Genomic DNA, 15,477 nt, shown 5'->3' with positions numbered 1-15,477 from the left:
CACCAGATGATTTTATTTCTGGTCACAATGCACAAACCCTGCGGGCCATAATAAAAAAAAAACAAAAGATTAAAGAACTCATAGAGATTAGAGACTAGAGCCATCAGCCAGATCAAAATGGAGATTAGGAAAAGCAATTCATATTGTTTAAATTTTTATACAATTACTTAAGATAAAAACTGCTAACAGTTATATACACGTGGGTCAAGTAAGGAAGGGAAATGATACCTTCGAGAAGAGCCGACCGGTTGCGCCAAAAACAAACTAATACGATGTGATTTAAATCACCTTCATCATACGCACGTAGGGCTGTCATTATTATCATTTTCGTCATATTTAGCTTAGTAAGACAGGTTAGGGTTCAGATGTGTCCTAGTCGAGACCATGTCATCCGAGACAGTATTGTTGTGCAAGTGTTACAAGTGTGTTCAAGGCTACACTGGAGATACTTGTAATGTGGAGGCAGACCATGGTTCTTGCTGCTTATGCACTGGGCTGCACTTTGCTTCAAGCAAAAAAGTGCCCAGAGTATGTGAGACAAATAGATATAAAAGTAACAATGGCAGAGAATAGCTTATCTTATATTGAAGTGTCAAAATTACATCCCCCATTTCTAAATCATTTGCTGATGTTGTATCCTCTCTCCCAAGTAAATCTCTTCCTTGTGGAAATACAGTATTGCCTGGTTCACCACCTCCACATATAAAAAAACAGTCTTCACTAAACCCAGAACCCCTCCACATGTTGCACATGAGTCTCTTGTAAGGGACTTCAATATGCCAGAGCCTTCTAATGGGTATGCATTACCATCATCCTCTAATGCAAATTCACAACAGACAAAAATAGAGTGAATTATTATATTAATCAAATTACTTTCTGAACCTAAATTATCTATACCGTCCCATGCTGCTAATTTAATTAATTCCTACATTGATATTAATAACAACCCAACATGGACAGGTTAGTTTAATGGAACTGTCACAGTATTACCTATAAAAAAAGCATGAAATTATACACATTAAAATACATATAATCCTTTTATTTTTCCTCTATCTGAAACCTGGCTAAAGCCAGATTATGTTTTCAAAATCCCTGGTTATTCATGTGGTGTATGCCTGCTCATCAGAAACTCTAGCACCTTTTCTTCCTTCAGATAGTGACAGCTTTTCTATCATTACAGCTATTGGTATATTGGATGGTATCTGTTTTGTCTCTATCTATGCCCTTCACCGCTCGCAAATATTCAATGAAATTAAAAACTTAATTTCAGTTATTCCTCAGCCTTTGATGATTCTGAGTGATTTCAACTCTCATCACACATCTTGGGATAGTTTAGTTTCTAATAGTTACGGGTATGAATTATTGGTTATCTTAGACATGTATAACCTGTGCATTTTAAACTCGGGTTCTACTCGCCTCACAAAAAGTGATTAGTGAAAGAGCAAATATTATTATCTATAATTAAAGTTTAGCGAGGTGCCCTGGTGCAGTGTTGTGACCAAATCGCAATCTGTTTATTGTGGTAATGAAATCACGACTTACTGTATCCAACTCATCATACCAGGGTCTTATCACTAAATTTTCTTGTATACTTCCATACCATTTTCCTTTAAATTTCAGATCCTCTTTTATAATATTGACCATAAATGTTTTATTGAGTTATTTATATAATAATAATAATCAGTCATAGGAACATGTACCACATTTCTGACATTAATAGTGTTAATCCCTTCATATGCAGCTTTGTCTGCTGCCATTAGAGAAACATTCCATCCAGAGGCAATATGACGGAACAAGGTGCTACGAACAGCAGCTCGTAGCTACGCTGTCGACTTTGTGGTAGTGTATTGACATGCCGCTTGGCTACGAACAAAGCGTTTTCGAGAATACAATTACGCAAAAGCGGTAGTGTAAGTTGAAAACTTATCGACGTCAATATAATGGCTAGCCCCCTGATATTAAATCTTATCGTCCGATAGTCTTGTCATCGGTGATAACAAATGGCCTAGAGCTGTCTCTCACAAAAATTACCGTTGTACTTTTCACTAAATCCCGAACTCCTCCCTCACCTACTTTAACCGTTAATAATCAAGTAAAGTCAAAGGGAATTTTTGTCAACCCGCCATTCTACCACTGCACAGGAGGATGGCTCGCGGCCCCATACCAACCGTTTGGGCTATCTATTCGCGTCCAACTCGACTTTGGATGACCGAGGGAGATCACCACCGACCATATTGCGGTGCGATTCTTCCATGCCGGAAGTGACATTCCGGCAACGCGTTGTCCGCAAAGCACTATCTTCCTAGAACATTCATAAGTCGAGCGGGCCGGATGGTATCCCTCCAATTATGCTGCGTACTTGTGCTCCTGAGTTGGCTCCGGTCTTAACGCACCTTTTCCGGTACGTGTACTGGCTCGGCACTGTCGCGAATGCTGGAAGACCGTTTCGTTACATCCGATCCCTAAAAATGGCGATTGCTCTGATCCGTCCACCTTTCGCCTAATAGCTAGAACCTCCTTGTTCTCAAAAATAATGGAATCCGAGCGGCTTGATCCTTTGGCGTTGCGTAGAGATGTGGGGTTACTCTGCATCTTCTACCGCATTTACTGTGGAGAGTTTCAGAGGAGTTGTTCGGATTAATACCTGAAGCTGAGACGTCATCATCGGACGTCGAGGCAGAAACAAATTCCACAGAACGAAATTCCACCCGTATCACCTCGACGTCCGCTGTTCCACAACTGCGCGTTTTTCAAGGCAGTTTTTGCCGCACACCACCGCTTTGTGAAACCAGCTGCCCACTGAAGTATTTCCGAACCAATTCGACTTAAGGTCCTTCAAGAAAAGAGCGTACAAATTCTTAAAAGGCCGGCAACGCACTCGCGAGCCCTCTAGCGTTGAGTGTCCATGGGCGGCGTTATCAAGTGATACATCAGGAAAGCCTGCTGCCCGTGTGCTCCCTGTTCTATAAAAAAATGAATGGTGCATATTCTTTTGTCTATTTATTGTTAAGAAATGTTTAGGGCGTTGTTGTCTATTTCGGCCACAGATTTTATTTCTAAAATTTTTGCTATTACAATATATAATTTTGTAATAATGTATACTTGTATCTCGTTACGTATTTTAAGATGTTGACATTTAAGTATACGCGAATACCTGCTTGAAATGATGAGATTTAACATTCCGGACAACTATTACTACTGACGAATATATCAGCTTTTTACTGAGTACCTACTCTACTCGTGCAGCGCAGCGACAGCAAGCTCCCATTACCCGTTTGCTCTCGCAGTTTCATAGTTAACTTTTCACCCATGCGACCTAGGTATTTATTTACAGTATGTGTATTGAGAAGCGTATGGGAGTAGAACGTGTTTATACTGGAATTAAAAAGTGTACTTAGAGAATCTTGAAATATAGGTAATTTTTTTCCTTACTTATGAGTACCTACCCTACCTGCTTATCACATATATTTTGCATAGATATTCTGCAAAATAAATAATATTATCTTCGATGATGATTATTTTTTAGTAGACCGCACTAAGAAACGGCCAATACGTACCCGACAATCCGTATATACATAATTATAAATAAGTCAAATATAAATAAGCTGTAAATTATCTATTTATTGCAAAACCACTTTAATAAATATACTTTGGCAAAACAAAGATCTAGCATTTTATATAATACAAATGTGCCTTGCTGTATTCAGTTTAAGAAGTTAGTGATAAATTACACTTTGCTACAAGAGGCATTGTTTATATTTATATCTAGAAAGTCTTTGAGCAATGTTGTACGTCTTTTTTCTGCGATATCCATTTGATTCTCCAAGTCACCCCTATCCGTGGTTTCCGCCCTTTCTACTTTCCAAGAGAGATTTTCGATTTCAGCTTCTAACTGCGCCTGCAAACGTAATTAATTTTTTTCAACTAACAAAAAATTAAATATACTACTAGGTATATTTAGACATTGAACAAAACAAATATATTAAAACAGATGTAGACAATAAAAAGGACAAATTATATTTATGTTCTTAGTTTATTACTAGCAAAAGGGATTAGGTGTTATCACCAAGGGAGGTCTCAACAACGTTTGGTTAAATTTAATGATTGCTCATATTGGGTCTCAATTTTTTTATGTATATATAGGTTCTGATCCAAACATACAAACTTTGTTTCACAATAGGTCCATCATAATGTCATTACCTGCTGATATTCAAAGAGCTCCTTCCTCGGTCCATTATCCATATAATAGGCAAATGGATATGTATACTGTAAAGTATAACGACACCGCTTCAAGAGCTTGGCTGAATCCCATAAATACTGCCAATCTATCCAGGTCCCTTCTCCAGCCATGACCTATGGAGAGAAAATTATGTATCCTGGTTTCCTGGTCCTAGTTTACATTCATTATTGTAAACATAATATAACTTAATATTATCTTTGCTTTGCATTGTAAACCTCAATGGATTTATAAGCAAATTAATTACTTTATGACCTGCCTGCACATCAGAATTGCTATATTTATCAAATAAATTTTTTTTCAAAACTTCGCAGTAAAGATGAAAATTAAAAAATACACTGAAGGTTAAAAAAACTATTACCCTATATTATATAAGTTTATAGTTTGATTTCAGAGAGACATGATAAAAATCAGCAACGGATTACCTGTATATTTTAATTGGACTTTGACAGACAAGTCTCAAAATATAATAACAATAAATAGTGATCTTACCTTTTGGTTAATACGACTTTTTAAACATGCTAATGTTTGCTCCTCTAGTTTCAAAGACCGTGCATGATTCTCCCATCGCTCATAATAATGAAGATATTTTTTTAAAGCTTCTCTAGCCTGTAAATACATTTTCTACTATTTATAATAATATGTTTTGTACTTGATCAGCGATCTAAGCCTAATTTGTTATCTGTCTGAATTTCCAACGAAATTGTCATTTATTACCTGTGCATGTTGACTGTCACTAGCCAAATTTGGGTCTTCTTTATAACGACTGCACTCATAGTATTCAGAGCCATGACATTTCCAGTCACCCAAACAAACCCAACAGAAGTCATGACGGCATGACCCACACTGCATGTGATTGCAGCCTCCATTTTTCTCAATACATATTTGACATTTAGGACAATCCTGTTAATAAATTGTTTTTTTATTTACAAACAAAACTCAAAATATTTTTTTTTTCATCAGAGAGGTAACATACATACTTATTATTAGAATTACCAAATAAATTAAACATTTTACATTAAATACTTATTTCAAATAAAGCCATCAAACCAATGAGACCAAGCAATGTCAAAGCAATTCAAGTAATAAATTCCTATATAAATTATCTTTTCAATACCTTTGTATTAGCACTTATATAGTTGGCAGTCTCAGAGTCATCAGCACATTTAGTAAGCCAGAGACGTATTGTAATGCAGTCTGTTGGGGCATGATGAGGTGCCCCACAAGAGAAACAAGTCAACAATTCACAACCTTTACATTCTACACGGCGTGCGCCTTCGCGTACCCACGCTCGAAATAACCACTGAAAAATTATTATTATCAAATCAATCTTGATTTTTAAAAAATAAGAAACTAGCTAGTTTATTTCAGGAAGAAAATATAAAATTATTATGTAGGACCCAACAATATTTTAGTTTAGACATGCACAAAATTTTTTAAGTGTGTAAAGTAATGAAAATTTTCATGAACCTAAATTATAATACCTGACAATTAGGTCCAGGGCAAAATCTCAATTGAGGGTGAGATTTCACATGATCCTTGAACATAAACTGTTGATATCTATCTCTTACAGATGGTTTAGCGACATGGGATAAAACAAAATCCTCAGGCGCTCTTACTTCACACTCAGGAGCCATGCATTGGATAGTATTAGATACACCTGGTAAAAAATATCATTTATTAAAATATATTTTGTAGCTGCCAAATATGTTTTTTACCTCATATTTATTATCATGCATTATAAGCTATCAGTTGTATATAAGGGACCATTCAAGTATTATGTAAGCACTAAGGGGGGTCTTTGATTTTCCTATATGGTGATTGAAGTATGCCCTAAATAAATCTATTATAATTTTAGACAATATGTCAAGAATAATTAGACCTTTAGATGATAATGGTTTAAAAGTTACAGTTATAAAACAGTTGTCTTAATTATATTTTGTGTATGAAAAATTTTGAGAACTTCAGTAGGACGCACAGGGAGGCAAGATGGAGAGGTGAAATTAAGCATATCATATACTATAAATAACGGCTTAATCAAATCACCTTGCATAATTTGGACTTCAAAGTGCATTGCCCAACAATCATTGCAAAAATAATGTCCACAGGCTAATGCACTAAATTTTTGCATAAGAGTTGTGTTAGCACAAACTGCGCAATTTGGCCCATTTGAGTTCCCTGGTGTAGATGGTACACAGGATTTTACGCGGCTAAATATTAGTACTTCATTAGCATTTTCTTTATACTTATTTATAATCTCTTGTGCATTCCATTCATATGCATGCAGAATCACCTGTAAATTTGATAAGACATATTGCTTATCTATAAAACAGCTTAAATAAAAAATTCCAAAATATTTTTGTAAGTAATAAAAGAATAAGATTTTCTTAGTATACCTTAGCGAGTGAAGGCGTTATTTGAAGGCTATTACTGAGTAATTCTATGGACTCATTCAGTAGCTTTTCAACTTCTTCAACTCTTAAGCAGGAGAATAAAAAATATTCAGGATCAGTTTTACTCTGATCAACGGTGTCCATATCACAGTCATCTACCTCACCATAGTAATCATACTCATCACCATCATTATCTGAATACTCCATATCCGATTCCGCAGACATTTTGTAGTATTAATTTTTGTTTCACCAAAAAAGAAACAATAAATGCACCATCGAATATATAATGTGTTGATAAATAACAACAAATGCACAGTAAATAAAAATAAAGCTTAGATATCTATTTTTTTCTATCTTTCATTTTTGCACTTAATATTTTATTATTACCAATGCAAAGCGCTATTCGCAGCATATCAATTATCACATCGTTTTGTAGTCAGTTGTCGTTTGACTTGACATTGATATTTGACTTATTTAATTTTTAAATGACAATAACAGCATGACGTTGCTTGTTTTTTAATCTATGGAATTTGTTCTTATTTTTACATATGTATATTTCAATGTCAATTAAATTTCATGAAATGTCAAAGAAAGGTCACCTTGATGAAGTTCACCTTCTGCAATTTTCAAATTCGTTAGTTCTTTGAAATATATTAATTTTATAGGAATTGGTGCGTAAAAACTATTTTTATAAATTAACTTAAACATAAATTATTCTGTGTGATTGTAACTAAATAGTTTTGTAATAAACGGGTTGAATCTTCTTTTCTATTAAACATAAAAACAATAATATTCTATTGTTTTAGGTGTTTTAAAAGTTTTGTAACTTAAAAATGGATAGTACAAAGACGCAGCGATTTATAGAGCGAGGCTCTCACAAAGGGAAGGGTCTCGCAGTATTTACGAGTGGCGGTGACTCTCAGGGTATGAATGCAGCTGTACGCTCTGTGGTTAGGATGGGCATCTATTTAGGGTGTAAAGTTTACTTTATCCGCGAGGGTTATCAGGGTATGGTAGACGGCGGTGATAATATAGAGGAAGCCAACTGGTCCTCTGTTAGTTCAATTATTCACAAGGGTGGTACTATTATTGGTTCAGCTCGCTGCATGGATTTTGTGTAAGTTACTTTAAATTATGGCATAATACAAATATGTTTTTAAGTTTTAAACAATTGGATTACTTTTTAGACAAAAAGAAGGTCGCCTTAAAGCTGCTTGCAACTTAGTAACTCGAGGTATTACAAACTTAGTTGTAATTGGTGGGGATGGCTCTCTTACTGGTGCTAACCTCTTTCGTCAGGAGTGGTCTGAATTGTTAGATGAGCTTTTGGCGAATAACAGGATTACCAAAGATCAAAGAGAAAAATATAAATATTTGCATATTGCTGGACTGGTATGTTTAATTCAAATGTTATGCATTTTATTTAATCCTCAAAACTGTGATTCAGGTCTTAAACTGTGTATTAACTTATATTAAACATTTTAACAAAGACATCCCATAAGTTGTCTCTCATAAATCTACAAATTTTGTTGGAATTTTTTATTTCTTACAGTTTTTAATAAAACATTTTCATAAAATAAACTATTATTTAAGGTGGGCTCCATTGATAATGATTTTTGTGGAACTGACATGACAATTGGTACCGATTCTGCCTTACATCGCATTATTGAAGCAATTGATGCAATTGTTAGTACAGCCTACTCCCATCAAAGGACTTTTATTATGGAAGTTATGGGTCGCCACTGTGGGTATGTTTGCTGTTATCATTTTAAGTAAAGGAGCAAACATTATTAATGCAGTGTTTGTGAGAAATGATTTATTTTGGATTTGACTATAAGGGGCTTAATGCAGTAAATAATGCTTAATGTTTACTGTCAAACCATACACATAAGATTGCATCAGAGCCAATTCAAACATAGTCTTATCAGAAAACGAATGGTTAAGATTGAATAAAAATTTCTTGATAGATATCTTGCTCTGGTCACCGCCTTGTCATCGGAAGCAGATTTTGTGTTTATTCCGGAAGCACCACCCGCAGTTGATTGGAGAGATAAACTTTGCTATAAGTTAGAGCAGGCAAGGGTTTAAATGACAGTCATGAATGCCCCTTTGTTCCTATCCTATGTATTGCTCGTTTGCTAGTTGCTTCCTCTTGAATATTAACAGACATCCCTTTTTAGTTTTCTTGCAGTGTACACAGCACTATGTACGGATGCTACTTATAGTTTTATTTGTGAAGACCCAGCGCCCCTCAATTGGGACAAAAAGATGTGTGCAAAAATAAAAGAGGCAAGAAATAAAATCTTGTTTATGGGAGCAGGATCATAACTTTCATTTCATCAATGAATTGGCTCTTTGTGGTGTTTAAATTCTAATGTGTATGTTAAAATATCTGGAAAAATTCTAAATTTACAAATCATTCACTGGGCATTATTTGCATGATCCATTTTGGTCGGTGCTGCTTGTTGCAGTTATCTGGCACTAGTTGCCGCTCTGGCGAGTGAGGCTGACCAAGTGTTTATACCTGAAGACCCTGTTCCCCATAATTGGGTTGAGAAACTTTGCAAAAGATTGCAACAGGTATGATCTTAATTGAGTGGCACTGTTCGAGTTAACAACCTTATATTAATTGTGTTGCAGTAAGTTAAATTAAAATCATACTGCTGACTCTAATTTATATTTTTCTTCATGACGTAATACATGTTAAAGACTATCTTTCTTCTTAGTAGTTTTTGCCTTATGTTTCTTGCACCCTTCTTGCACATGATGCACAATTATTTGACATTATGCTTTTTCGTTATCATAGATATGCATGAGAGCTTAGTATTTAGGTTTGGGAAAAACTTAATTATTCTTTACATTACCTTATAACCGTGTTTTTTAACTTAATTCGTAAGTATTAAGACATTGTATAAAATGTAGCCTTTTAAATAGGAACGTAAGTCTGGTCAGCGTTTGAACATCATAATAGTGGCAGAAGGTGCTATTGACCGAGAAGGCAAGCCGATTACTGCAGAGCTGGTGAAGAAGGTTGTTGTGGACAATCTTCAGCAAGACACCAGAATAACTGTTCTAGGACATGTTCAAAGAGGAGGTTCACCATCGGCATTCGACAGAATATTGGTAAGAATTTTCCCGTTAAATCTATCCAAAGTAGGTGGAAATTTAAGAGCCGTTACTCGAAATTGTACCTTAAATATAAATAGTAATTGCTTTATTAAACATTATCTTTTAATAAAATGAAAATTCTTAATATTCGATTTTTTACATCATTATATACAGCGTTCGTGTTTATAAAAAAGATCGTTCTACTAAAATGCAATTTAAAGGAACTATATATGCATGACCTCTGTCACGTATACGCCGAGATCGTGTGATACGTAATACAGGAAACACCTTATTGAAGTGTCAATGACTTATGACTTGTCTGACCGTTCCGTCCACTTGATGGTCTTTGTCAACTGATTATTTAACAAACCATCTATTGTAATGGCTTTTGGGTTACTGTTTTATTTCTTAGTTATAAACTAACTATGAATGAAAGTCGCCCTCGGTTTTTTTAATCAACTAGATCTAATTTAAATTCATATATAAATAATATTTTGTGAAGTGAAAGTGATAATTATTACATAACTAAATAGCGCTTTTACCATATAAGTGTCAACCCTATGACTAAGAAGCTGACGCAATTGAACATTGGAGACTTAAAACAATTTCTGACGACATAGTATGACATCTTGAATTTGAATGATCTTTTTGGATTACTGAGATAATATGATATGATAGATACGTGAACTAATATTGGGTCGGGCAACTTTTAGCTTTTCCTTAATTTACCATCAACATTTCGGTTCACTTTTTCCGATCAATCATTTTTTGCTTTTTATTTTCTTTCTTTTTTGGTTATTAAGTAATTGATGCTATTGTTCATGAGCTGTAAGACGTTTATAATAAAATCTGTCCTATAACAAAAATTGCTAAATGTCTGCCCACGCCCGGTGAGTTTTCATGACGATTTTTATTAAATAATAATTTTCCTCTTTAGGGATGTCGTATGGGTGCCGAAGCAGTTATGGCTTTGATGGAAGCGACCCCGGAAACAGAGCCATGTGTTGTATCTCTGGATGGCAACCAAGCTGTCCGACTACCGCTCATGGAATGCGTGAGGCGTACTAAAGCCGTTTCCCAGGTAAATCTTTGTAAATTTCTTTATTCGTGTAAATTGTAGAATATATATTACTGTGTAATTTGTTATTTTGATACTTCTTCTAAAATATTTAATCTACTTAGAGGTAATTGTTGTCATGGTGTGCCTGAATTGCTAAATAAAAACACAAACCAACATTAATCTTCACTTAACATTTAAATAGAAGTCATTGTTACCTGTTTACCAAACTTTTTTCATGCCTAAATGTTTGATAAGACTTACCAATCGAAGTATCTTTACGTTTTAGGCTATGACAGATAAAAATTGGGAGTTAGCTGTGCAACTACGCGGGCGTAGTTTCGCACGTAACCTGGAGACATACAAAATGTTGACTCGTTTGAAGCCACCGAAGGAAGCTTTTGACGAATCTGGAAAGCCTTCTGTAAGTACTTTCATCGATCTCTATTCATCTGTAACTTCGGTTGTTCTGAGAATACGGATGCGGATTGAGACGGCAGAGAAGGCTCCAATCGCCGTCAATGCATAAAAAATAAAAATACGTTTATTTTGGAACATAAGATCATCTAGGTATCACTTATTCCACGTCAATCAATTCGAACTTGTAGGCATCCCTACTCATCGGCAAAGAAGACAGAGGGTGTGCAAATGGCACTGTAAACGAGCGTGACTTTATTTCATTCTATATATTTGACACCTAAAGTATAATTGTTTGGTCCTTTGTGTACACTTTTAACCAAATTTAATGGCATTACATTATTTTGTGTTTCCTTTACTTTATTAGGGTTCACAGCGTTCTGTGCCCATATTGCCTTGGAAATGCTTTAAACGATAATGGTATGAACTAGGTACAATAAATAAGTAATTTCTCATACTTTCACTGTATGCGCGTTAAAATTGCTTTTCCCGACTTTACAGCAATGGATTGCAAAATTCATTTCTGCAAAGTCGGAATTGGAACATACTACGTGAAGCCTAACAGTCGTGGATCTAGACTTATTAGTCTAAAATTTACTGGGGCCATTTATCTCAGAAAAAAATGTTGTATACTACTTTCAGGAAGGCTTAACATTGGCGGTGATGCACGTTGGTGCGCCCGCTTGTGGTATGAACGCGGCCGTGCGCTCCTTCGTACGTAATTGCATCTACCGTGGTGATACTGTACTGGGCATACACGATGGTGTGGAAGGATTCATTAGCGGCAATATCGTTAAGATGGATTGGTAAATATATTTTTACATGATATGTTAATGATTCCTTATATTAAAATTTTGTGTTTTAATTAAATGTGAATATTATATTTTGTCAAAGACCAAATTAATTTTGTTTTGTGCAGAAACTTTTCTGGCTTCGCATAGCTGAAATTTTCTTTTAATATTTTGTAAATTTATCATATGCTCAGGAATAATCGAGCAATTTTGAAATTGGCCCAGTAGTTTTGTATTATCCGTTACAAACATATACAAAATATATTTCTAGTTTTAAATTTTACTACAGATGATATAAAATAATTATAGAACATTTGTATAACAAAGATTTTTTGTAGACTAGACTTGAGTCTGTTTGATATTTGTCTACACGCGTCTTACGTGTTGAGAGCCAGTTTGAATGTGTAGATTGCATTTCATTTCAAAATCCATGGCTACATTGGATATTTAAGGCCAAGTTGAGCCATAAAAAACTGATTAACCAAATAAACTAATCAGTTATTGTCAATTGTTCTGTAGGTGAAAATGGACTCGCTAAATCATTATTGCCCATATTTTATCAACACGTGATTTAACAGACTTGTCAACCTTGCCACTACAATAATGAATTTTTGAGTTTAAAAAAAAATAACAATATTTTTTATTTGAAAATAAACAATTTTTTCCCTTCAATGCGTTACCAGGTCTGATGTAACCGGTTGGGTCGGCCAGGGTGGTGCGTTTTTGGGAACGAAACGTACTCTTCCAGGAGACAAGAAAGGCGAAATCGCCGCGCGCATACAACAATTTAATATTCAAGGATTACTCATCATTGGAGGTTTTGAGGTAATTGCAATATTTTTATAAGCTTTATATTGAAAAAAAAAAGTGTTAGTAAAGTAGTCATATTTTACCGATTAGATTTGTTGTGATACCGAAACAGTTGTACCATAAATATGTATGGTACACTTCTTTTAAGTGCATGCCAAAATTCTATATATTGTTTTAAGTATACAAATAAAATTTTGTTCTTCTTTCAGGCATACCAAGCTGGTTTAGAAATGTACGAGTCGCGTACTCAGTATCCTGAGTTTCGTATTCCATTAGTTGTGATTCCAGCCACGATCAGTAACAATGTACCTGGAACCGATTTTTCACTGGGAACTGACACCGCTCTTAATGAAATCACGGAGATCTGCGACAGGATCCGCCAATCGGCTCAGGTAACTTTAAACTAACCCAGCTCTTATTTTCATTGTGTAATGGCTCATCTGATTCCAATGCCTAATCAGAAATAAAAATATACTTGGAATTTCAATACATAATAAACAGGTGTTTAGAGCAGAAATTATATATTACAAATGAGATCATGAAATGTTAGATGAAAAATTTTAAGTAGCTTATGTTATGAAATATAAACTGTATATAGAGATTATAGACTTTTAAGAAACTTTTAAGTGTTTATAGAGATTAGAGATTATTAAAAAAACTGTATATACAAATAAGTAAAAAAATTATAAAGAATTCTCAACTAAGAATTCCATAAAATAATTTGAAAGAAAGAAAAAAAAAACATTTATTTAATTAAATGTGGACTTATACTATGCTAGAGCGACAGCTATTGTGTGAACAATTGTAATAAAAAAAAATAGTTTACTATTAATGTAAATATATTTCTTTAGGGAACAAAACGTCGAGTGTTTATCGTGGAAACAATGGGAGGATATTGTGGGTACTTGGCGACGTTGGCTGGTAAGTCAATTTCGCATCGATGGTACTATTCAATTAATAGCTGTAGTCTTAGTCGTTACTTAATCGTTAATGACTCGACTCATTTAACACAAAAGATATTCCTGTGAAAAAATGTCACTCCGCCATGCTTTTAAATCAGACATAGCCTATAAGAGCCATATTATTTGTAAGTGACTATAGAACCTTTACAAATACTATTTATTTTCTGGTCTGTTAATTCATTTAAAAATTCAAACAAAACATAATTTCAAGAACCCGCTGGAACGCCATTTTGTGTCACGTGACTGACGTATGTGAATTAAACCAATTATTATTAACAAGATATTAATAATAAGATAAATAAAATTTAGGTCTCGCTGGCGGCGCAGACGCAGCTTACATCTACGAAGAGAAATTCTCTATTAAAGATTTGCAGCAAGATGTGTACCATATGGCATCCAAAATGACTGGCGGAATTCAACGCGGTCTCATACTTAGAAACGAAAAGGCCAATGAGAACTATAACACTGACTTCATCTATCGCCTTTACTCTGAAGAGGGCAAGGGACTTTTCACTGCTAGAATGAATGTATTGGGTAAGTCATCGTATTTATTTAGGATTAATAATGTAACATGTTTTGTTCCAATCGAATATTTCATTTTTTTTAATTTAACGATAGTACACATGCCACATATTTAAAAAATAAACATAATATTCTCAGGTCATATGCAGCAAGGAGGTTCCCCGACGCCATTCGACCGTAACATGGGAACCAAAATGGCCGCCAAGTGTCTGCACTGGCTCGTAGAGACAATACAAAAGGGACCCAATAATACCGCCGACACAGCCTGTCTTCTCGGAATCGTCAAGCGTCAATACAAGTTCACACCCCTTGAAGAGCTTAAGTCACAGACTAACTTCTCGTACGTATACACATCCTATAATATTCAACTAAAGACCGCTAATAAGCTATGACATTTTTATTTAAAAATTGTTTTACTCTAAAACAAATGTCTCCGTTTAATAAATTCTAAACTAACTGCTTTATAACTAAGCCAATCAGTCACCAAGTAAAAAAATTAAAGTAACTTGTTTTTGTTTCATTTATTCTTCATTTATTCTTTCCAAAGCAGAAAACGCAGAAAAACTTTTGTGTTTTTCGCGTGACACTGCGCTGACGCTGCGAGTTTGTGGTAGTGTCATGTATACGACCACAGACTCGCAGCGTATCATGGTTAGTAAGATTTTGCGATGGCCATTATTGATGAATATGCTTATTAATATTTAGATTTAACCCAAAATAAGAAACGTAACACTATATATTTGTTTATTTACAGACAAAGGGTGCCAAAACAACAGTGGTGGATGAAACTCCGTCCACTGCTTCGTATTTTGGCCAAACATGATTCTACCTATGAAGAGGAAGGAATGTACATGACAGTCGAACAGGGAGAACTCGACTCTGAAAGTGTTATTTAAACTTCTAGTCAAAAAGTATTATTTTAGCTTTATACTTTTTATGTAGAAAGACATGTTATATTGTCATTATTAAGTGTGGTATTCATAAACTGTAAGAAACTATAAAGTTTAACAAAATTTAAAACAAAAAATTGACATTAAGAAGAACAGTCACTTATATACAATTTAACGTCGTATTTGCATAGATTATTAAAGTAATATACGAAGTAAAAAGTTTAATGAATATGTATTTAAACTTTTTCTGTTAATCACTAGTAAATATATAATGTATTAAAAAAGAGCAA

General features: G+C 34.5%; 2 protein-coding genes across 5 annotated transcripts; one reads left to right on the top strand and one right to left on the bottom strand.

Moving 5' to 3' along the window:
* Positions 1-3,601: 3,601 nt before the first annotated feature.
* On the bottom strand, positions 3,602-7,053 carry LOC111004101 (potential E3 ubiquitin-protein ligase ariadne-2). 2 transcript variants are annotated; one of them, XM_022274952.2, is made up of 8 exons: positions 6,634-7,053; positions 6,284-6,530; positions 5,722-5,897; positions 5,355-5,540; positions 4,955-5,140; positions 4,730-4,861; positions 4,201-4,353; positions 3,602-3,898 (listed from the first exon to the last, which is right to left on the bottom strand). In XM_022274952.2, exons 1-8 carry the CDS (start codon positions 6,853-6,855, stop codon positions 3,728-3,730), a joined length of 1,473 nt encoding a protein of 490 aa, XP_022130644.2. In that variant the 5' UTR covers positions 6,856-7,053; the 3' UTR covers positions 3,602-3,727. The 2 variants fall into 2 exon arrangements, with proteins under 2 accessions (XP_022130644.2, XP_022130645.2); XM_022274953.2 differs by having other exon boundaries at positions 4,730-4,846; positions 6,634-7,052.
* A 156-nt stretch (positions 7,054-7,209) lies between these two features.
* On the top strand, positions 7,210-15,408 carry LOC111004100 (ATP-dependent 6-phosphofructokinase). 3 transcript variants are annotated; one of them, XM_022274951.2, is made up of 15 exons: positions 7,210-7,301; positions 7,437-7,747; positions 7,818-8,022; positions 8,224-8,378; positions 8,811-8,919; positions 9,565-9,753; positions 10,676-10,819; positions 11,085-11,219; positions 11,855-12,018; positions 12,687-12,828; positions 13,023-13,205; positions 13,665-13,734; positions 14,085-14,309; positions 14,436-14,637; positions 15,052-15,408. In XM_022274951.2, the coding sequence occupies exons 2-15, from the start codon at positions 7,464-7,466 to the stop codon at positions 15,191-15,193; spliced, it is 2,349 nt and encodes a 782-aa protein (XP_022130643.1). In that variant the 5' UTR covers positions 7,210-7,301; positions 7,437-7,463; the 3' UTR covers positions 15,194-15,408. The 3 variants fall into 3 exon arrangements, with proteins under 3 accessions (XP_022130643.1, XP_022130642.1, XP_022130641.1); XM_022274950.2 differs by lacking the exon at positions 8,811-8,919 and adding an exon at positions 9,102-9,210 and having other exon boundaries at positions 15,052-15,406; XM_022274949.2 differs by lacking the exon at positions 8,811-8,919 and adding an exon at positions 8,598-8,706 and having other exon boundaries at positions 15,052-15,406.
* The last annotated feature ends 69 nt before the right edge of the window (positions 15,409-15,477 follow it).

This window comes from Pieris rapae, chromosome 1, assembly GCF_905147795.1.
Source record: "Pieris rapae chromosome 1, ilPieRapa1.1, whole genome shotgun sequence".
Lineage (NCBI taxonomy): Eukaryota > Metazoa > Arthropoda > Insecta > Lepidoptera > Pieridae > Pieris > Pieris rapae.
This window is presented reverse-complemented; position numbering and strand designations above follow the sequence as displayed.

What these genes read in the sequence shown, in the direction of transcription:
- LOC111004101 (XM_022274952.2), bottom strand. Translation starts at nt 6,855, where the DNA reads ATGTCTGCGGAATCGGATATGGAGTATTCAGATAATGATGGTGATGAG. An exon ending in AAAGTCGTATTAACCAAAAG is followed by an intron (nt 4,354 to 4,729) that starts GTAAGATCACTA and finishes TTCTCTCCATAG; the next exon opens with GTCATGGCTGGAGAAGGGAC. An exon ending in AGCTCTTTGAATATCAGCAG is followed by an intron (nt 3,899 to 4,200) that starts GTAATGACATTA and finishes TTACGTTTGCAG; the next exon opens with GCGCAGTTAGAAGCTGAAAT.
- LOC111004100 (XM_022274951.2), top strand. Translation starts at nt 7,464, where the DNA reads ATGGATAGTACAAAGACGCAGCGATTTATAGAGCGAGGCTCTCACAAA. An exon ending in ATTTGCATATTGCTGGACTG is followed by an intron (nt 8,023 to 8,223) that starts GTATGTTTAATT and finishes CTATTATTTAAG; the next exon opens with GTGGGCTCCATTGATAATGA. An exon ending in ACGAATCTGGAAAGCCTTCT is followed by an intron (nt 11,220 to 11,854) that starts GTAAGTACTTTC and finishes TACTACTTTCAG; the next exon opens with GAAGGCTTAACATTGGCGGT.